General features: G+C 40.9%; 2 protein-coding genes across 2 annotated transcripts; both read right to left on the bottom strand.

Annotated features, from left to right (window-relative positions):
• Nucleotides 1-1,905: 1,905 nt before the first annotated feature.
• Nucleotides 1,906-10,520, bottom strand: LOC113588797 (NACHT, LRR and PYD domains-containing protein 3-like). The gene is made up of 14 exons (XM_081700234.1): nucleotides 10,394-10,520; nucleotides 9,853-10,014; nucleotides 9,636-9,752; nucleotides 8,649-8,699; nucleotides 8,238-8,354; nucleotides 7,487-7,603; nucleotides 6,864-6,941; nucleotides 4,948-6,747; nucleotides 4,576-4,749; nucleotides 3,786-3,959; nucleotides 3,500-3,670; nucleotides 3,047-3,220; nucleotides 2,611-2,784; nucleotides 1,906-2,441 (listed from the first exon to the last, which is right to left on the bottom strand). Exons 2-14 carry the CDS (start codon nucleotides 9,969-9,971, stop codon nucleotides 2,435-2,437), a joined length of 3,273 nt encoding a protein of 1,090 aa, XP_081556360.1. The 5' UTR covers nucleotides 9,972-10,014; nucleotides 10,394-10,520; the 3' UTR covers nucleotides 1,906-2,434.
• Nucleotides 10,521-15,186: 4,666 nt separating this feature from the next.
• LOC113588745 (calponin-1-like) lies at nucleotides 15,187-22,759 on the bottom strand. Its single transcript, XM_027028073.3, has 7 exons — nucleotides 22,567-22,759; nucleotides 18,059-18,180; nucleotides 17,895-17,961; nucleotides 17,613-17,750; nucleotides 17,322-17,438; nucleotides 17,097-17,243; nucleotides 15,187-16,195 (listed from the first exon to the last, which is right to left on the bottom strand). Exons 1-7 carry the CDS (start codon nucleotides 22,621-22,623, stop codon nucleotides 15,836-15,838), a joined length of 1,008 nt encoding a protein of 335 aa, XP_026883874.1. The 5' UTR covers nucleotides 22,624-22,759; the 3' UTR covers nucleotides 15,187-15,835.
• Between the last annotated feature and the right edge of the window lie 249 nt (nucleotides 22,760-23,008).

Raw genomic sequence — 23,008 nt, 5'->3', positions numbered from 1 at the left:
ATGCTATTGATCTCCACCTCACACCTGGTCTCTCAAACACATCCAGATGGTCCTGCCTACAGTGTGTGTCAATCACACAACCGACTCTCTCCCACCCTCGTTTTCTTTCGAAGCTACCTTTGTATGTGGGCTCGTTACGTCAGGACATTGTAACGCCTCCGATCGCTGGGCTGCTCTGTGCGCAGAGGGAGTTCTCTGGAGAGTACATGGGCAGGCCTATTTCATTCTTATGCCTGTACATAGGCTAAGCGGGACACTTGCATTAAAACCTACATTAAACCTTTTACTTTTATTTTCTTACTAGATGATCAGTTTGAGATATATTTCATGCTGAGTGTGATAAATTCAGATTTATTTATTCTTATGTGTATAGCTTAATCTATGCAAGCTAACAGGCATAAGTGTGTCCTGTTTATTATTTCAAATGGGTCAGGTCTGATACACCTTCAGCTGTTTTAGACAAATTTTACATCATTTATACAGTGGAACTACCAAATTTTCAAGTATCTTCTTCTGTTAAAAAGAGGGCATTAGTGCGTTTAAGATAGTTGACTATACTCAACAAACATAGAGTAAATCTGTTTAAGTGAGATGTTGAGCTGTGGCAAGATAATGTGACATTAGGGAAGGTGATTGCTTAGTTTACTGAGTCTGTAGACATTCTGAGTATTAATGTGAACTGCAAAATCTTGGAAATCTAGCTGATGTTCACCCTATCTAACACCTTGAACAGATTTCATCTCACCACATCAGCTCTTATCTGTTTTTCTTGTCTGTGAAACCTGAACCGTTTCTCCCACAGACACACACTTGCACACATGCACAGAGTGTGCTCTTTGTCTACCTATCTAATCACAGTCCATTAGCTGGCCCATTAAAATTCTTTGGTCTAATTTGAGAGGAATCCATTCGTGTGAACGTGGAGCGGTGGTCAGTGAAACGAGACCTGCGGCTTCCACAATGGAGTCTTTCAGGTGGAGCCCTGAGTTTTATTACTGCCGGCCACCCGCCCAGTGACACTTCCCTGGCCTGGCCTACTTCACCTGGAACAAAGTTTGTGTGTACATACCCAATCAGTTCCCATTTATGTTACAGAAATGCAGCAAAATTCCGCAAAGAACTGTTCTATACATGTAAACTGCAAGCGATCCAGTTTCAAATTTTAACCCTCGGCAATTTTTGTCTTCTCTACACCTTTAAATTCAGCACAATGTTCATATTAAACCAACAGAGTCAGAACCAGTACAATGAGTGGAGCTGTATGGGTTTTCACAAAATATTCTGAAACATCTTTATTAAGAAACAGACCCTTGCATATTCTGTCTCCACCGCCACACACAAAGTATTCGTTTTTGGACTTCTCAAAGCTCTCCTCATACTCCCTCTGGATGGCAACGGCCCAGAAGTCCAGAGAGGCAAAAGCTTTCATACTACTGTGGAACGCCAGAGTGCCTGCGCACATCAATTCAGGTGTCAGTCACAGCCTCAGGAGCCTTCGGCACAGAATGGCATTCTTTCTCTCGGTTCAAGAGGGTTGTCCTCGAGCTCTCGTGGGGACGTGGGAGGAGACTGTGGAGTCTGTCCTGGTTTCATTCGCGTGTCTCTTGGGCAATGACCTGCTGCTGTTCCAACAGAGCGAGGGTTTTATCATATGTTTTATTTTCCCTAAAAGATATCCAGGACAAAATATGAATTTGCTAAAAAGGTTTTGTGTATCCAAACAAAGGTGTAATATATAGAATGGAATATGTTTCTGACAGGTGAGATGAAGATAAAAAAAAAACAATACAATATTAGTATTATAATATATGTGTTTTGCTGGTGTATATAGAGGTATATTAAAAAATACATGTAAAAAAAAAACCAAAAAAAAAACCACGTTGATCAATTAATTTAACTGCACAATTAACCCAGACTATTTAGTTTCATGTTTGCATCATATCAACGTAACTGCTACTACTACTACTAAGAATAATAATACAGTTCCCTAACACAGTGTTTGTAGGCAGTACATGGAACAATTGGTTGTTCATCATGTATTCTGTGAGTGCATGATAGTTCACTGTTTTGGATTTATATATATTTATATAATGCCTTTCTCGAACTCAAGGACACTTTACAGATAGATACAATCACTCAGACAGCTCACACACATTGTAGGAGTACTTGATGTAACCATGCTTACGACTTAGGAAAAAAAGTGGAATATGTGAATACATATCAGGCAAAGAGCATTGTAAAGTCCACCTCTGGTAAATCCATCTCCATATTTTTGATGTTTCCAAAGCAGCTGGCAACAAGTATAAATATTTCCGATCCATGCTTTCAAGTACAAGTTGATGTAATACAGTACATTCCAGCTGTTCGAGCCCTTCTTTGGATAGTGTAGAACATGTTTAGTTGTGTCATGTGTGGGTGTTACCGCATTAATCTTCTATAGTCTACAAATAGACAAGAAAATCAAGATGTTATTAGCTCTGCGATAATTTACCAGATAGACACTGAAGCTACCATCAGTCAAAGAGCTGTCTCGGAAACAGCAACACACATTACAATTAACCAAATCAAAATCATTGCATGCTTATGGTTGGACAAAGGAAGAGTACCCACTGTAATTTCTCCAATCTGTAATCCTTATGCTCCTGCAGAGCGGAGAGCTGACTCCTCCCACAGGCCCCCGGCTTGTTCCCCGTCAGCCACAGCTCTTTCAAGTGGGCGGGGTTTAGCGTGAGAGCCGAGGCCAGAGCAACGCAGCCTTCTTCTGAGACATTGCAATATGACAGGCTAGAAAAGCATTGGATTTTGATTAGATTTGACTTGATCTTTGGTTTGATTTTTATAGAGTGTATGTATCTTTACTAAAGGCAATGTGGCAATGAGTATGAAATACTGTATACGGGATAAAAGGGCCAGAGTGAAAAATCTTTGAGAGGACGTTGTTTTTTAATGATAATGTTCATTTAGGTTTCATATAAAGAAGTATTCAAACACATTTTCAGTAATTTGTTTGAGTATAGCACATGGGTTAGTTAAGGTAAATATTTACCTCAATTTCTCCAGCTTACAGTATGGCTCTTTCAGGAAGTCTGAAATGGTCCTTACTCCAATGTTTCTAAGTGTGTTCCTGTCCAGACAGAGCTCACAGAGATGAGAGGGGTTGGATTTCAGAGCAGTGCAGAGCCAGTGACAGCCAATGTCCGTTAAGCGGCAGTCCTTTAGGCTGTGGAAAGAGACCGAGTGGCTAGTCACTATCGCAGTTCTCGCCAAGATGTTAACCCTTTTCTCCATCTTAATAAAATAGCTATCACTGTCACTCTAAAGCAGGTGGTGATATACTACCTAGTAAAGAATTTTCCATTTTTATGTTGCATGACAGCATTCCAAAAGTCATTGCTATGTTCTCCACTAGCATAGTCATGAAAGTACATTTTATTTAGTGTGAAGCTAATGATTTAGTACATGACTAAAGATATTTATGCACTGTACGCAAGATCTCTACCTAAGATTCCTTATCGTACAACGAGGATTCTTCAGTCCATAAGAAAGCAGCTTCACTCCAGAGTCCTGAAGAGCATTTTTACTCAAGTCCAACTCAGTCAGGCTAGAGTTATTTTTCAGAGCAGCAGACATGGCCTCACAGCTTTTCATTGTTAGTTCACAGCCAAACAGCCTGGTGATGAAATTTCAGTTTTATACTTTTACCTCCAATAACATACACAAGAAGCAGACATTTGGCTCAGGTAAATGATACTTGAGTCTGTCTAAAAGCACAGTCAAGCACTAACTTTAATTTTTTCAGCTTGCAGCATGGATTTCGAAGAGCTCCAGAGAGCAACTTGATTCCAGAATCCCCTAGAAGATTGAAGCTAAGGTCCAGCTCTCTCAGAAATGAAGGATTGGAGTTAAGAGCTGAAGCCAGCATGATGCAGTCATCTGCTGCGATGTTACAGTCTGACAGCCTTTAAGTGAAATGGATGGAATGAGGAGGACAGAAAAAAAATTAGCACTTGGACACAATATTTTGTAGTTGAATGGTTTAAATTGGGCCAAAACTTGTAAGTAAGTTTGCTGTTATAAAGATCAGCACTCACTCTCCTGTTGTCTTGTAGGTGCATTTTATAGATAGATATACACTGTAGCCCAAATGTTGCCATGGACAATATGTCAGCTGTTTTCTACCCTTCTGATTACTTGTCAGTTTCTGACCACTGGACCTCTTTTGACTGGATAGTATATGGGTGATGAGGGTGGCACCTCACATGTGTATATCAGGCCTATCAGTGATGCTGGAGTTTTTACATGTGTCAGTATCACTACTGTGTTGACAGTTGTCAAACAACCAGAATTCTCCAGTCAACAGTGGTTAGAAACTGGCCATTAATGGAAGGCTAAGAGATGTCTAACATAACTATGCAAGGGAACAGACTGGCTGCTACACAACTACAAGGTATAATAAATAAATGTTTTAAGGAAGTGAGTGCTGAGTGAGGATATGTTGAAAACATTAAAACAGCTCAGACAGGTGATATTCTTACTAGATATTTAAATAAGTATTCTAAAATGTGATAAACTTACTCAAGTATCTCCAGTTTACAGTGTGAACTCTTGAACCCCTCAGAAAGTATTTTTATGCCAGACCCATGCAATGTGTTTCCACTAAGTTTCAACTCTGTGAGATTTGAAGATTTTGAGTCAAGGGCTGAGGCAATAGCTGGAAAGCTGTTGTCTGAGAGGTTACAGTTCCTGAGCCTGGAAGATAAGTCAGAGTACATTCCATGAATCGTCTGAATCCTGAACTGAATACATGAATGCATAAAACACAGACAGAAATGATATCTTCTTATATCTAAATACTCATCTCCAAACAGATAATTTGATCATTTTCATTATCATACAACAACTTCATTGCCCTGCCATAATCTTTAGTACATTTTCTTGCACACATACTCAGCTGTTCTTGATGCCATAACGACAGGAAGCATTCTCCGAAGGCATTCATTGGCATTGTCCAAGCTATACTTTCTCAGGTCAAAGACACTGAGCTCCCTCTCTGAGGTCAACAGCACAAAGACCAGAGCTGACCACTGCAACGAGGAGAGCTTTGTCTTTGAGAGGCGTCCGGTACTTTGGAAGTTTTGTATCTCCTCCTCCAAGGAAAAGTCATTCAGTTCATTCAGGCAGTAAAACAGGTTGATGTATTTCTCTGGAGGGGGATTCATCCTGATCCGTATTTTAATGTACTCAATCGTTTCCTTCATACTCCAGGAATCACAGACCGATATCTCCGGCAACAGTATCTGTAGGAGAGACTGGTTGCTCTCCTGGGAGAGGCCGAGCAGGAAGCGAAGGAACAAGTCTAACTCTCCGTTTCTGCTCTGCAGGGTTTTGTCCACTGCGCTTTTGTGAAGGTCACAGATGGAAGAACATGGAGACATGACAACAGGATTTTTTGGTATCCACTGATTAAGCACGGCTCTATCTCCTTCAATGAAGGATATGTAGACATACAATGCTGCCAGATGCTCCTGAATGCTCAGGTGCACAAAGCAAAAGACCTTCCCCTTTCCACAGCTCAACTCAGACTCCTCCCTGAAGATCTGTGTGCACACTCCTGAATACAACACTGCGTCTTTGACGTCAATGCCACAATCACTCAGGTCTTCCTCATAGAAGATCAGATTGCCTCTTACTAACTGCCTGAAGGCAAGCTGCCCAAGCTTGAAAATCATCTCTTTATCCACACATGTGGTGTCTGTATACTTTTCCTTTCTAATGCACATTTGGATTAGGAAGTGCGTGTACATTTGAGTCAGGGTCTTGGGTATTGCTGCCCCTTCAGCTTCTCTGAGTATTCCCTCTAGAACAGTTGCTGAAATCCAGCAAAATACCGGTATGTGGCACATGATGTAGAGGCTCCTGGATGACTTCAGGTGTGCAATGGTTTTATTGGCCAGACTCTGGTCGGTGATTCGCTTCCTGAAGTACTCCTCTTTCTGAGGGTTACCAAATCCCCGGATCTCTGTGATTCGACTAACACATTCAGGAGGAATTTGATTGGCTGCTGCTGGTCGAGAGGTCATCCAGATGTGTGCAGAGGGAAGAAGATTCCCCTTGATGAGGTTTGTCAACAGGATGTCTACTGAGGTGGCCTTTGTTGCATCCCATAAATTCTTATTGTTCTGAAAATCTAAATTAAGGCGACACTCATCTAGACCATCAAAAATGAAAATAAGAGAATGGTGTTTTGCTCGAAGTGAGCTTTCATCAATTTCTTTCATGAAAAACCTTTGCAGAAGGTCATTCAGGCTGTATTTTTGGTCCCTCATCAAATTGAGCTCCCTGAAAAGAAGTGGAAATATGAAGTGGACATCCTGATTTGCTTTGCCTTCAGCCCAATCCAGAATAAATTTCTGCACAGACACAGTTTTTCCAATTCCAGCCACTCCCTTTGTGAGCACAGTTTTGGTGGGTTTATCTTGTCCAGGTAATGGTTTAAAGATGTCATTACATTTGATTGGGGTGTCCTCGGCTGACAAGTGTCTCCTGGATGCTATCTCAATCTGTCTTACCTCGTGCTCATTATTGACTTCTCCAACTCCCCCCTCTGTGATATAAAGCTCTGTGTAGATGTCATTGAGGAATGTTGAATGACCATGACTTTGTAGTCCACTGGATAGTCGCTGGAACCGATCCTTGAGAGTGGATTTAAACTTTACATTCGATTCATCTTCAGATAATGATGTGGACCTAAAGAATCAGCACATTATACAGAAACAACTTTTTTTAATTACCAAAAAAGAGTCTGTCTAAAGAATTAAACTTTAAAAATAAATAAATAAATAAATATATATATATCAGCTTACATTTCAGAGCTTACTGGTATCTTACTAGTACTCAAACAGATGCTCTGGTCAATTCTCTGCTCGGCGTTTTGATTGGTCCTGAGTATGGTATAAAAAAAATTGATATTTATTTATCACGAGTACAAGCACTAACTTCAAATAATAACTTTAATGTCAACACCTATTTATAAATCTACTAAAACTGCTAAACGTTCAAATCTCTAGTTCTCTAATTGTGTCTGCATGACATGCCATAGTAGCAGAAGTACAGTAATTTCAGTATAGTCCTACTCTCTGTCTGCTACTGTTCATTGCTGTATTGTTGGTGTATCCACTGGTATAGTGTATCTGGTATTTATTGTCGTATTTTCCTGTTTTCTGTTAAATACCACACAGAATCTTTTTGAAGTGCTTGACTTTCCATGCAAACTCATTTTGTGAGGTGTGATACATCAGTAACATGTCACTTTCATGACACACCGGAAATACACTAAGATACAAAGATATTTGTTATAAAGCCAATTTAGCACACCCAGACTAAATTTCCAATTGTGATTCCAATTTCCAATTGTGATTTGAATGCAATTACTGTAACAGCTGACAGCTCAGATGGTAAAAGGAATTGTGTGTTAAAATGGTCTTACCCATATCCAGAAGAAAAAGACGTATCTGTGAAGTTCAGTGGCTGTTCTATTGACCAATCACTTTTTAAAGACACATGGCTGGGTGGTGATGGGTGTGGCTTTTCCAGCTGTATGGGGCTGCAGGAACAATAATATCGCCAAAGGAAATGACAACACTTAAATATCTATCCTAGATATTGCATCCTAGTTACAACATGCTACTCAACACCGCTTGTAACATGTCACTTTCATGACACACCGGAAATACACTAAGATACAAAGATATTTGTTATAAAGCCAATTTACCACACCTAGACTAAATTTCCAATTGTGATTCACCATTGGCCCTGCAATTTAGTTTAAGTCTGAGCTGAATCCATGTCTAAGAAACTGAACCAAACAGTTAAATGTATAACAACAAATGTATATCAGCAAATAGCTTAAAAGTGTCCTGTCAACTTTACCACTAAGCACACAAGTTATGATTGTTATTTTGTTGGAGCCTTCAATAAAGTCTTAACAGCTGAACTGAATTAACCTGACCTGAATTTAATTGAACTATTTACAATAACTATTTACAATATTATGATCCCTAAATCAAAACCTAAAAGTAAGGGATTGACTGTAAACTAGAAAAATTGTTACTTGTTAGATATTTAGCACTAGCAGCAACCCTGTACTGCTATTCAATGACTATTAAAATTTGAATGCAATTACTGTAACAGCTGACAGCTCAGATGGTAAAAGGAATTGTGTGTTAAAATGGTCTTACCCATATCCAGAAGAAAAAGACGTATCTGTGAAGTTCAGTGGCTGTTGTATTGACCAATCACTTTTTAAAGACACATGGCTGGGTGGTGATGGGTGTAGCTTTTCCAGCTGTATGGGGCTGCAGGAACAATAATATCGCCAAAGGAAATGACAACACTTAAATATCTATCCTAGATATTGCATCCTAGTTACAACATGCTACTCAACACCGCTTGTATAGAGAGAAAACTGCTTTCAAATGAAACTAAAGAAGGTTTGCCATTGACTTGCTTGTTGTTGATTTTCTTTTTTTTGTTGTTGTTTTGTTTTGTTTTTTTTACCTAATATCATTGTCTAGAGAGACTAGCATTAGCCAACTACAGAGGCAGATCCCACAGAGTAAACTTGGAGTTGGGTGTTTTGCTTGTTTTACCTGGTAATGTCTTGTATGACCCCATACCTCCCACAGTCTGTTTCTCTGAAGCTGTACTTGGCAACATGAGCAGATACAGTACAAAACGAAGCGAGCACAGCTTTAGCCCTGATCACGTCCATGCCTTGTCACAACTTATTTTGTTACAGCAAGCACTATTTGGACTGGGAGCCGCTCCCTGACTAAAGTAAAAAATTGTCATTTAAAGGCCATATGATATGAATTTACACTTATATGGTGCCTTTCTCGGTACCCAAGAACACTTTACAATCAGAACACTACAAAATACTTTTACATCCAGTCAACACACTGGATGTGTTGTTTATATTTTGTTGCTAACTAACAAAATAGCCACTTTCGTTATTGAACAGGTGCAGATCCCCCCAGCACAGACTGAAATGAATAATAATAAATAGTAAGGTCAATTTATCTAGCACCTTTCAGCAACCCCAAGGACACTTTACATTTAAGAGGACTAAAAAGTGTTTTGCTCAAGGGCACAATAGAAGTAGACCTCAGTAGAAACCATGACATGTTGCAAATCAGCTACATGCTATGAGGTAACATTAGCTCAAGAGTCACATGTATATCTGACACCAAAACAAGTGAATAAATCCATAGAATAATGCAGAGCTTCTCAATAAACATAGTTGCCAAATATCCATGGAAGGAAGCATCATGGTTTTACTCATGATGTAGAAATGGATATCTTTTCCACATGAAATGTAAGTGGGAGCATAATTAAGCAGTCACTCTTCATTGACATACAGCTGGGTAAAAGAGAGCCTGACTACAAGCTGTAAAAGTTAAGAACATTGGTTTGAATAAAATGACTCCACATTTATACTGCTGGTTTGCTGGGTGTACTGGAATGTGTGACAATGGGGAAAAAAGAGGATGCCCTTTATTAATAAAATTAGAAAAACAAAAATATATAAGCAAAACGAAGGGACTTCTTCTAACACCTCTTAAGAAACTTTGAATTACCTCTGTGCTGTGGACCGGCCTTCATCCTGACAGCTGGATGTAGCCTCCATTGGTCTTGTGTTTATCATGGAGGTACAAACACCCAGAGGTGGGTCTGAACTCTCAAAATGGGAGCCCCTACAACAAAATATAATCTGTGCATTAATTCAAGGCTGCAAACCAAACATGTGCACATGCAGTGATACACATAACAACATGTTGGCACAGAAAGCCTTACTTCTTTGAAACAGGTTCTGCCTCAGCTTTATTAAGGTCCATTTCAGACATCTTTGTGAGACGACCCAAATCTGAAGTAGCCAGGCTCATATGGTACACATTAGATACTCCCTCAGTCATGTCAGCAATCCTGTTAGCAGTCTTTATGTTGTGGGCATACAATCTTACACACACACACACACACACACACACACACACACACACACACACACACACAGAAACACACGATACTATTTACCCACTGGTATGCATTTACATTTATGGCATTCAGCAGACTTTCGTATTGACTTACAAAAGTTCCATAATCTATTCATAGAATAAATATAAACTGGAGAAGTTTAAATCAAGATCTACTTATATCTGAGTAAGACATCAAAAGATCCCACAGCACAATCTCTAATCTCAAGACCGACATAAAGTTCTGTATCATAGCACAACCACTCCCAGACATTACACAACATATTACTTTTAACCCATGGTGACTTTCAGTTTCTCATAAGAGATTAATCATCAGAACACTGAACAAATCGTTTCATTTTTACCTGCATTAGTAGAGAGCAAAGTCCAAAATACATATGCCACAGACAGTGCATTGAAGTTTTGTAAAAAACATGTCTAGTATACCAACCACAGAGGACAGACGATTTTACAACAATCCAACAAAGAGGATATCACACATCCTGTCTCGTCACCACTGGTCACGTGCTCAGACAGAAGGTGTGGTTTGCCTCTCTCATGTTTTTCAGAGTTCCATTCATGTGCTGGCCTGAAGAGCTCTTATTGTGTGCTGCAATACATTCTCACAAATAACCAAAGTTTATTTCATTAAAAAATTCTGTGTACCTTTTTGTCCCTTCTCCGAGAACCAAACTGATGGAAAGGGTGCTGGTAAATGTTGCAGAGCACTATTGGTGAAATGTTAAAAGTTGCATAACAGAATACGGAATTTAAATAACTTAAAGAGACGAACCAGGCAGATTATTAATACCCAGCAGACAAAGTAGACCTCCCTCTCAGTAGCAGTAGAAGAATGAGCTCATGTTGGCTAGAGCAAGTAGTGTGTTAGAGTGGCAGAACATCACTGCACTGGCATGTTTGGAGATCATGGGGCTACATACATTTTGTATTTTTAAAACCTTGAAATTTGTACACAGGTATGAGAAGTCTGTGCACCCTAGAATAATAGGGACTGATGAATTGGATGGGTGCTCCTATAAAAAAAACAGTGTTTATCTAGAACATATCTAGAACACAAACCTCTCAAATCTGTTTAATGGAACAAACAAAGTCATTCATAAGGTATGAGAACTCTAATATTTAGTAAGTGATTCATTGAAAACTTAATAACAAATGCACATCAATCCTTGCACTGACATTACCTTTGTACTTCCAGCTAGCACAACCAAACAAATGACTGGGGTCTGCTCTTTAGATGTCAGACCTGTTTTCAGTTTAAAAAAACTCCTAGATGCGTTTTTTTTCCGCACACTTATAATTTAAACTAAGTTTACATTCTTTAAATAATTCTTTAAAACAGACTATAGTACGAATAGGCATTCCTAGCCCGAACTATAACACCAAAATACCACTGACTCTCTTCCTGCCTCACAACAACACAATTAAAGATTCCACCAATGGCAGAAAAAATGGAAACCACAAATCCCATCCCAAACTCTTGCCCTCTGCAGCCTGCATGAGAAGAGAAGAGGCAAGTAACAACACATTTGTACTATCCCAGTTCAAATGCATCTTTATATTATTATCTACACATCCTCTAGGACCCATTACATGTATGACAATTAATGGTGATTGTATAAACTTTGCTTTGCAGAGCTCATAGGTAAGTGTTTATCCTGCACCTGTCGCAATTAAGTATCAGTAGTGGCACACAAAATTACAATAAAAATATTTAAAACCATAATTCTGGTTATGTATTATATGTATTAGATTAAATATTAGATTACTCCTTATAAGGGTTCCTAACATGAAATGGGCATGCACTCCATTATACTGATATACATGGAATTCAACAAGAATTCCATACAGCTCCCAAACATTTTATGTGCTGTGTATAGCCTTCTTTTGGGTGATACTGATAAATAATTTAATTAATTTAATGCAAGTCTCAGTGAATGTATGAAGTTCCTCATCTCTCCTTTACATCCGAGGTAGAACTTCTGAGCGTCCTCAGATCGCCCAAAATACAATACGAAACTTCATTCTTCGAGTAAGACAACAAATACAGTGAGGACGATTCGTACTCCAGTGTCTGCAGAGCGTAAGCGTCTTTCAGTCCAGCAGAGGGCGCCACTTCACCGCAAAGGAGATAAGGTTCCCTCAGGTCTGGGTATCTGAATTTCAAAGCTAAAAGCGGTGCAATGTAGCCTTTGTATAACTTACGCTCTCTATGGAAGAGGGGATACAGTCTCTAGGGGTCTCCAACCCTTTGACAAGACTGTATGATAAACTGGATTACCAATCAACTTCTGACTTAAATTCCGAAATTTTCGTACCCCGTTGTACTTTATAGTCGATTAACTTGAAGCTGTGGTATACATGTATTTGCATACAACTAAGTTTAATTGTTTGACATAAGCATGGCAAGGTTAAAAATCAATAACCCTGTGAACACTCTCAACACACAAAACAGCAGGGAGCGCTACAATACAAGAAGTGACTTCTCAAAACGACGTAGAAAAAAAACAAGTTAACGCCAGTAGTTTTTCGGTTGCAATCACTAGAGCATTTAGTTCGCGTTTTTTTTGTTGTTGTTTTTTGTTTGTTTGTTTGTTTTTTGTTTTTTTAAATGACAGAAACGTTTCAAGGAAATGGTTTCAAGGAAATGGTTCTAACAGTTTGAGGGCCAACCTTTATCATGTAGATAATACCTGCTGAAATTTATTTACCAAAGAATTACCAAAAAAAAGTATTTGCTGATTTTTTTTTTTCCTAGAACAAAAACATAGCTGGTATCATAAGAGAATAGTGCATTGAAATGTCAAAGATGACTGTACTTATTTAATTCAGTAGTATGTAACAAGCTGATATTTGATAAAATGCAGTCTTTGGAATCTAAGCAGTTACCAAAAAGATCTCTATAGCTCTATAGATAAAGCTTGTAAACACAGTGAGCTATCCTCACAGGCAAAATCAAAGTTATTAAAAAAAGGCAGGGGGCACATCCAGCTTTTGTGGTATATTAAATTGGAGGGCAACACAAAAATGAGAAAACCCATCTGAGGGCCGCTTCGTTTTCTGTGTCTCCAACTGCAGCCACGCTTACAAATGTACAAAACATGGAAAACATGGCCACTTCTGTCATCCTTCCATCTTCATTCTTGGGCAGCACGGTCTCCGCTGCTGCCTTCATGTAGTCGTTTCCTTGAAGCTACCTATCCATACATGCAGACATATCAGCAGGGAGAGGTGCGTGACACACTTAAACACTAAAACCAGCAAAACCAGCTCTTAAAAACATGGATCACTGGGCCTAAAGCCAACAGCCCACATGACATTCAGTTCATGGTTTACCTGAGCCCTCTGCTTAACTCCACCTGGCCATAATTAAAGGAGGGAGAAAAGAAAAGAAAATAAAGAGAAATTTTCCAGGCCTCTAGTCCCTCGGCAGCTGTGCACGGTGAGGAATTCACTTTGAGCCGCAAGTGGAAACTATTCATCAGCAGGTTAAGGGCAAATCCACTCTTGCTTATTGCGACCGCAGCTGGATCTGCGCATGCTGTGTTCTCCAGCGGTCTGCTTGCTCCACTAGGCACTCGGTGCGCAGTGCAGATCCTCTCCCAAGTGCTTTAGAGTACTAGAATGCTCTGAACATCTATAAATGTTGAGTTATTTCTATCCATCTTTGTGAAGTCATTCACACTCAAACAGAATTGTGACAGTGTAAGTAAGTTGATGCAGGTCTCTGGGGTCATTACAAGTTGAAAGTACAAGTCATTACTGTAGCACTTCTTTTCCTAAAACAATATTTTATATTTCTCCATGGGCTGTTTCTTGCCAAATGAAATCAGATACACAGCTGGCAACTGAATAACTGTGTACATAAAAGCTCCTTCACCTGCTGCACCTTAAGTCAGTGTTTCATTTGGTCTACCCTCCAGACTAGCAGATGCGACCCTGCTAATTGTTATTCTCAAATTGAATGCTTGCCCTGAGCATTCGCTACACCGGTGTTTTTCCAGGCAGTACTCAAGAGAGGACCAATCACCCCCCACCAACCCATGTAGGCAACACGCTCTCTCTCCCCCATTAGTCTTGGTCCACCTTCAACTTGGCAGGATGTGCGCAGCATTTCACGCCAAATTTACCATTCCTGTGCTGTTCCCCTTACATGACCGTTACCTTTAACAGGTACTCACAGGACTAAATGAAGTCTCCATTTAAGTGAGCATATTTAAAAGTATAAAGTCACACCAGCTTAATAAAGCAGTAACAAATGCAGTCTGTCTTTATGGTAGTCAGATTGTGCTGGTCTTCATGCAATAGTGAACTAATAAATGTACTTGGGTCAGCCATGTTCTACTTGTCAAGTGATTGATTCAGTGAATGTTTTAGTGCAATGCATAAAAAGTAGGGGAAAACCTTGGAAGTTTAAATCTTAATTCAGCGAAATCCTATACCTAAAATGCAAAATAGGAGAAATGCCCCCCTACTGTTCAATTTTAACAGCTACTAATGTAACAGCCACAACAGTAGAGGAAAACCACAAACTTGGAGTATGCAGTTCCTTCCCACCCTTAAAAACACAACTCTTTACTGGAAGAAGTTACATCAAGTACTGCAAACTCCATAGCACCCTCAGGAGAAGAAGTCTGGATGTGTTGTCACGCTGCCTTTCTGAACCACAGGTTGGGTGTTGAGTTTCTCTCCTAAAAGGAGACGTTGCCAGGACAACCTGCGCTGTGTGCCCGGCCTCTGCTCTAATTGAGCGCTGCATTATCAGGCCTGGATTCCACAGGAGCACAAAGCGAGGATTATTCTACGCCTGAGAGTCAGCCAGGAAAATAGGGGAGGGGCGAGACCCAGGGCCACGGGGCTTTTCCCACGAAGCGTCAGGCCTGCGCCGTACAGCTGGGCCAGGACGAACTCGGAGGCGAGGCCGATTCCTGCTCTCCACACTACGCTCACACAAGACTGCATTCAGACACGCTCAGACCACACTGTCGTGAGACAAAAAGCTCATCGCTTCTGGAGGGGAGCATCTTTACTGAATTAGATTGCCCACCCCAAACAAAGTTTCCCATAAAACTGCACAAGGTATTCGTGAGGGAGGAGGGAGTACATCCTGCCTCAGCCACTGATAACAAGACGACGTGCGTAAAATGTAACAATTTATTCATAAAAAATAATTCAACAGGAATGTGGGGCTCTATTGAGTGACAATGGCAAGAATGTCAATAAATACATTAGGACATGGAAGGGGGGGGAAACAAAAAGTCAGCTAAAACATATGGCACAAGTAATGAATGCACGGTTTGGTCAAATTAAGGAATCAATAAAAGGCAAAACAATTTTTTTTAAAGTTCCTTCCCTAAAACTGACAAACAGCAATGTTTCTTGGGATCCAGGAAACGTGTTTTGGCAAAGGGTTAACGCCTCTCTGTGGCAGTGGAGTTCAAAGGTTGCCGGAGTCCAAGAGCAGTGGGGATCCCCAAGATGATTGTCCCGCAGCAAAACCAATCACATTGCAGGAGTATGAGGGGAGTTGAGTGAGGCAATGCTATCCATCATGCTTGGCATTAAAATTAATACAAGAAGAACTAAATACAAGTATCCACATAATACAAAAAGATATAGTTCTCTTGTAACTTAAACCCACACACTTATAAGCTAAAGAGGAATGATTAGGAAGTTTTATTCCCTCTGCATCAGTTTAAGGCCAGCAAGGCAATAAATCTTGCTCTGTTAAAATAATAACCAAAAGAGAAAGTGGAAAAAAAATCTTAAATCTCAACACTTTGCTTCACCTAGTAATCGATGCCTTGATCATAGTGGGGCTGGTACTCGTCCTGATACTGTGGCTGGTACTCGCCTTGGTACTCCTGCTGGTACTCCCCCTGGTAGTCAGCTTGGTAGTCACCATCGCTGATCTCAGAGCCATTTGTGCCCGTGCCCTGGCTGCCGTTAGAATGGGTGCTGGCCTCACCAGGAGAACTGCAGTACTTGGGGTCGTAGATCTGCCGGCCCAGGCCGTACACGCTCATGCCTTTCTGTGATGCTGCCTTGTTGGTGCCCATCTGCAGGGAGATGGTGGAGTTGTCCAGTGGCTGGAGAGAGGCTTTCTGGTCATAAATATCCCTCCTGGTGCCAGGCGCAGCCATGCCAGCCTAAAGAAGGGACGGGTGTTACTGTCTAGTAGCAGGAGATTAAGTAACTGAACTTGTGGTAGAATTGCGATGTTTAGTCTTCCATTTTAGGGGCTTCATTAGCTCAACTGAATGGAGGAAAACACCAACATTTACATGTGTGGGCGAGACCAAGAACAGTGCAGGAACCTGAGGGCTGACAGAGCCCTAGCAAACTACAGAATTATCTTACAACATGATTATGGTGACATCATCCCCTTTGTGGCTAGTATTTCTGAGAAATTCAAGAGGATATGCAACTAAAATATGGTGGTGTGAGTGCTTTGTAACATGCATGGTTTAAAATGCAAAGTGCACAGGCCTCATGAAGGATGGTCTAAATCACAAGAAATCTAGAAGTACACAATGAAACTAAGAGTTGGGCCTGCAAAATTGATGTTTGGAGTTGGCCAAATACTATTTATAATAGAATGAGTGAGCTTATGTTGGGAAACTCAATCTCTGTGGTATTAAGCACCTCAGTTACAGCAGTGTGTCAGCCCAAGGACAACAGGAAACTGTTCGTTAACAAATAACATGACCACTGGTAATGCAACACAACCTCTGGTCATGCCTCATAGGGAGATAACGGGACTTTCCTTCAGGGCCACAAGCACACATCTTGGATAAACAAGACTTGATTTGAGGAACATCATGGCAGTGAACTACTCACAAAAGTCTAAATGCTTGGGAAATCATTTAAAGTGACCAAGTTTCCTGATGAGTATCCAAATGAATTATGATTACATTTAGCTGCCTTGATATGCTGTGGGCAGCAGCACACTTGATTTGAGCTAAATGAAACTCATACTGGTGCTCACCAGATTGAAAAAAAATTATGCTGTTTAAATTTCTGTATATTTGATGCATCAACTCCTCTTACCTGACTTGCTCCTTTGTTGGTTCCCATCTGCAGACTAATGGTGGTCTGGTCGTATGGCTTTTCCGTTTGAGTCTTTGGGTCATAAAGATGTCGGCGAGTGCCGTAGGCAGTCATTCCGGCCTGGCTAGCACATTTATTTGTCCCCATCTAGATAGCGGGGGGGGAGAATTAATATAAAAATGAATAGATCTTAACTTAATCTGAAGCTCTGAGCAAGATCCTTACCTGTAGGCCAATGACACAGTTGCCAGCCTTCATCTTCTCATCATCAAAATTGCGTTCTTGTCTGTCTGCGTACTTCACGCCAATATCAACCTTGGTGTCCAAACCTTTGGTCTTCGCCTTTTAAATTTAAGTAGTGAAAAAATAAATAAAGTAAACAAAACAGTCAGTCAGTCAATCATATCTCCATTTTCCAAAAACCCAAAACTGTACTAGATCTGGATAGTTTCTGGATCTTGAGACTCTGGTTCTACATGGCAGTGCCACTCTTGGAAACCCAGCCATGTTGCTCACCATGCTTGCCAGGGCGAGCAACGTGGTCTGCACCTGGGTCATGTTCCCATTCTCAAACAGGTCATTGGCTTCAAATATGTCGCTGGGCTTCAGGCCATAGGTGAGGATAGCTTTAATGAAGTTTCCCAGGTTCTCCAGCTATGGGAGGCAGAGGGAGAAAAAGGATTTGGTGCCACGTGTGTGTGATGAAAAGTACAGTAAATAAAAATTCCAAAGACTGGACAATAGTAGTTTGCAGATCCTCCCTAAAACTAGAGAAAAAGATGCTTCATGAAACATCACCTTGTGCCAGTTGAGTTTGGAGTTGTTAATCTTCTTTATAGAGCCAGGCTGAAGTTTGTTGATAAGCCTAGATATAATAAAAAAAAAAAAAAAAAAAAAAAAAAAATTTAGTTCTTTTACACACTCACTCAGACACTGACACTCAGACACTGAGCGGCACTCACTCGCACAGGATGACACCATCCTTCAGGCCCAGCTGGAAGTTCTCGCCAATTGGCATGCCGGTCACTTCCTCGATCCAGTAACGTAGCTCTTCCTCCTTTTGCAGATCATACTTTTGAGCAATCTAAAAAGGGAGTGGGAGCAGAGCCATGGAATGAGTCATTTAGCTATGGAACAATCTAACCACATCAAAGTGTAGTGAGACCAGTTCATTATTAGGGAAAACCATCACTCTGCCAACACGCTCAATCGTAACAAGTTAATTAACAGAGCATACCAAAAACCAAACAAGACAGAGCTCAAGACAGTAAAAGCACAGAGAAATGGGCATAACAAACCCATTAAAAGACAAATAAGCAAAAAACCCAAATCCCGGTTTTAAAGGCTCAGCTCAGTACTGAGTGCTATGGTCTCTGAGGTCAGGGGTCAGCCTGGGAAAAATCCATCCCCTCTTCACCCCAGAGCTTGCTGAAACAGGACTGGTGCCAACAGCAGCACAGCATGCAGTAAGTTGCATAGAGGGTTAACCTACATGTGATCCCTGCCTTTAGGGCTGTTTCCAGATACCCTCAAGGCTCCATAACCCATCCCAAAATAAACCAGAATGAGAGCTCATCTGGTTTAACAGCACCTGAAAAACAGTGCCATTATCGAGGATGGTTAGGCAAGGAGTTGACTGCCTTGCAGCTGACCACAATAACCATAAGGCCAATATGATGGCAAGAGAATGACTGCCATGGGTGTTAGTTTTTGTTCCAGCACTTCCTTTCTGGATCGCAACACACCCAAGGCTTTCTGAGACATGCTTGGCAAGTCCTGTCCTGACAGAAGAAATCAGCAAATGCAAGATGCGCAAGGCGGCCCAGTGGGATAACCCCCAAAGGACACAGGCATACATTACCCATGCACATGGTGCATGGTCTCCATTTGCAGAAATCATATTTGTGCATATGCATTTTCTGGCCTCAGAGGAAGTTTCATGAACATTATATGGTTACAAACAATCATTAAGATCCTTCATGGTTGCGGTGTGCTGGGTTATTAAAGGATGGAGAACAACTGGGAAGATACATCATGAAGGATGGTCTGTCAAGAAATCTGCAAGTACACACTGAAACTATGAGAGTTGGACCTCTAAAATTGATGTTTCGAGTTGGCCAGATACTATTTATATTTGAGTTGGCTGTAAACACCCCCAGAATGCTGATCTCCAAAAGACTAAAAGTGGTCAGGATGTGAAGAAAATGTTAAAATCAATCAAACCTAAATAAACACTGCAAAGGCCAATGTTGTGATAACCAACAGCAGAGAGAGAGAGAGTGTGAGTGAGTGTGTTGGGAAACAATCTCTGTGGTATTAAGCACCTCAGTTTCAGCAGTGTGTCAGCCCAAGGACAACAGGAAACTGCTCGTTAACAAATAGCTAAAAATGAAGCAAATAGTGAGGTTTCGATTTGATGCTGCATAGGTAAACAGAAGGGACACCAACTCAGTGTTCAAACACTGCCCTCATCAGGGTCTCCTAGGATAGGTTTCCTGTGTGTGCACATGCGTGTGTCAGAGGAGAGGTGCGACAGATGGTAGCAGGGGTGCTGGAGGTGGAAATTTTGCATCTGAAAAGAAACCATGACTTCCTGGTTTTTAAAAGGCCCACTCCACACTTCTATACACTGCAGCGAGACAGCCGTGTGGCCCTGCACCTCAGTCGGCGACAACGGTGGGCAGGTCTGATGGCTGGTGCCACACGCTGAAGCAAACAGTCTGGCGGTGATTAGCACAAAGCAAAAGTGAAAGGAAGCAACAGACCCATGGTCTTCCTCAACCATCTTTCAGCAGCCTCACTCAGCTCATGCCACCAACAGTGCCAGCGAAAGCCACTTCCAAGGGGAAGGAGAGAGAGAGAGAGATTGAGGAAGTAAACAAACAGTCATTTGTCTCCTCCACAAAAGCCCCCCCATGTTTCCACTGAGAGAGCTTCGAGGTCGTTGGCAGAAAATACCCCCCCATCTTCAAAAAGATCACAGGTACTCAAATGAATTGCCAGCCATGGAGAGGTCAAAGGTTAACAGGAGAAACATGCACATCTTCATGCATACATTTCGAACCTCGACCTCATTCAAGAAACCGGGGGTGCTACGAACCTTACAGAACACTTCACAAGCAGCCATCTGCCTGCTGCGCTCCAAACAATAGATCCTGTGTCCTACTCTGTCTCAATATTGCAGGGCATGTTCAAGGGAGAAGGGGAAAACCATCTGGATGCCCGAAGATGAACCAGGCACATCAGAGCCTGAGACATCCATTACTTCCAGCCCACACTGTTGGCAGGGTTCGGCGTCAACATGGAACGCGATATTTGTATGCGGCTTGGTGAGAACATGCTGGCAGGGTCGCTGCCTCACAGATGCGATTTCACTTTGGGGAATCAAAGCACTTGAACGGATCTTGCAGGAATGACACCATTTCATCCCATCCTTACCACTGAAGCTCTTCAAGCACAGTCCTGTAACTACAATGCTTGCTAGAGCTCACAGGGAAGAGCACCTCAGAGCTCAGGTGCTCTGCCAAAACATTTCAGCTCTTACACTGATAATGGGCATCAGATCTAACAATGCACCAAAAAAAAAAAAAAAAAAAAGTCGTCAGTGGTTTTCATAGAAACTACAGCTGGCATGACCGTCCCAAATCAACAAGGAAAAAAAAAAAAAAAAAAAAAGTAATAGAAACTGAACATTGAATTGCCATTTGTCAAAATGTGCTACATTTTAATTGACAAGTAAGGTGATTAGACAGAACTATGACCTTTAATGACTGACATTCATATATTTGAGCAAACTATATAAAACTACATTGAACCTACTTAAATACACACTGAACAGATTCCACAGTTAAATATGACCAGTGCCAGGAGCAAGGCAAAGTGTTACAGTTTGAGTGCTCACATGGTTTAAACTGGTATACCCTTATACTCTTACTGTGTCTCACAAACTTCGAAATCTAGGCCTTACTGCATCTAACCATTCAGTTTTAATGCTATTGCCAGGATGCTTACCACAAGAAATTGAACATAAGCCAAAATTCTACACAAGAACCAGCCGACAGTCTATTCCACACAACTACAGGAGAACAAAACACATCCCCAGCAGCACTCAAAGCAGGTGTTCCTCTCACACACAACCCCCCCCCCCCCAAATCTCAACACTAAATAATAATAATAATAATAATAATAATAATAATAATAATAATAAATTATACACATACACAAAACTAAAAAGTAGTCCATGTTTAAAAGGAGGCTCAGGCCTACATGAACACTAGCACATGCAACAGAACGTTGAGATGATTTCCCTCAGGTCTCAGAACCATAGATGCAAAGTTCTTGTTGGTTTAGCAATACCTGTTTGAAAGCGTAACAAAACGTTATTAATTAGCCTTCAAAGTTAACCGGTGCGTCCTGCAAAAAAAAAAGCAAAAAAAAAAAAGCAGTATTTAAAAACACGAATGCAAGTAAATCTACACCCCTTTAAAAATACAAACAGAAAACGAATAAATAATGCTTGTTTTGTTTGCGGCCGGTCGTTTTCTCTGAATATTCAGGTCGGGTAACTTCACGCGAACGTCTTAGGCTACATTACCTGGTTTATTTTTATCAACAAATGGTGGCTGTTCTACAAGGACTCCACCGACTCCACCCATGATTTCTTAAACAATAGGCTTCCCTTAGCACCTGAATGCACAATCACTACCCTTTAAAACACCACCAGGGAGGCATCGTAATACAAGTCCCAAGTCGGAATACAATTTTACTGAGAATTTTGAATGTAGGCCTTAAGACACGTTCTTTAAGCAAACTACACGAATTGCAAGAGGAGCAGTGGCCATCGTGCTAAAATACCCCACTCAGTTATCTGAGAAAAAGGTTGCACGTGTTGAAGAAAGTCATCTGGTGTTGCAAGATCACAAATACCCAAAGAAACAACTTTAAATACATCATGGAAATAAATCAAATGTTTTTGCAATCTAGTGGGAAAAATAATTAGCATACAGACTCCAGAAAAGAAGTTAAAAGGTTGTTGGACGACGTTTCATTCATTAATATCGGCACATGTGACCCGTTAATATGGGTTCTAGAAGTCATGATAAAGGCTTCGGTTTGACTTTTTTTCAGAACGTACTCAAAAACATGCTGATCTGCTTCGCTGATTTTAAATAAATAAATAAAAAAACCTCCAGCTGCGATCGGAAGGACAAAAGACTGCAAGAACTAAGCAAATCCCGATCCACGATACTAAAAAAAAAAAAAAAAAAAAAAAAAAAAAAAAAAAAAAAAAAATCAAAAATCAAAATCAAAACTTGGAAGAAAAAGTGGCGACGGCACGTGCGATAAATCGCCTTCAAATGCGGTGAAGCGCATGAAGGACAGAAAAAGGAAATGATGAGAAACAAAGTAACTGCAAGAAAACAGCCGATAAGATTAGGTCCGGAGCACAAACGGGGGTATGCGAGCTTACCTTGCTCCTAACCTCTGCCGACAAACCATACGCGGGGCCCTTGTTAAACTGAGCCATTTTTTGTATATCACGTCGATGTCAGCGACACAACGGGTTGTGTAGTGTTAAGAAAGTTTTCCTCGATTTTGAGAATGATCCTCAGCACAACGCCCCGGAAAGTGAACTACGTGCGCTTCGAATAGAGTGACTGCCTCCTACCCGCGAACAGAGAAATCTCTCCTTTCACAATCGCACTACTAGGGGGTTTTTATGAGGACGTGATTGAAATCAGATTGATCTCAAAAGGCCACCAATTGCGAGCGGTAGTCTGAGAGTGATTTCTGAATGAAAAGGTTTTATCTACCGATAATCAATTTATAATCTATAACGATATATCATCTCGGTGTGTTGGGTTCAATAAACGCTGTAACGCTGAAATATAACAGAATGGCAGCAACGTCAC

Source organism: Electrophorus electricus, chromosome 17, assembly GCF_041902795.1.
Source record: "Electrophorus electricus isolate QZ-2024a chromosome 17, ASM4190279v1, whole genome shotgun sequence".
NCBI lineage: Eukaryota > Metazoa > Chordata > Actinopteri > Gymnotiformes > Gymnotidae > Electrophorus > Electrophorus electricus.
The sequence above is the reverse complement of the archived record's forward strand: the minus strand, read 5'-3'. Positions and strand labels throughout refer to the sequence as shown.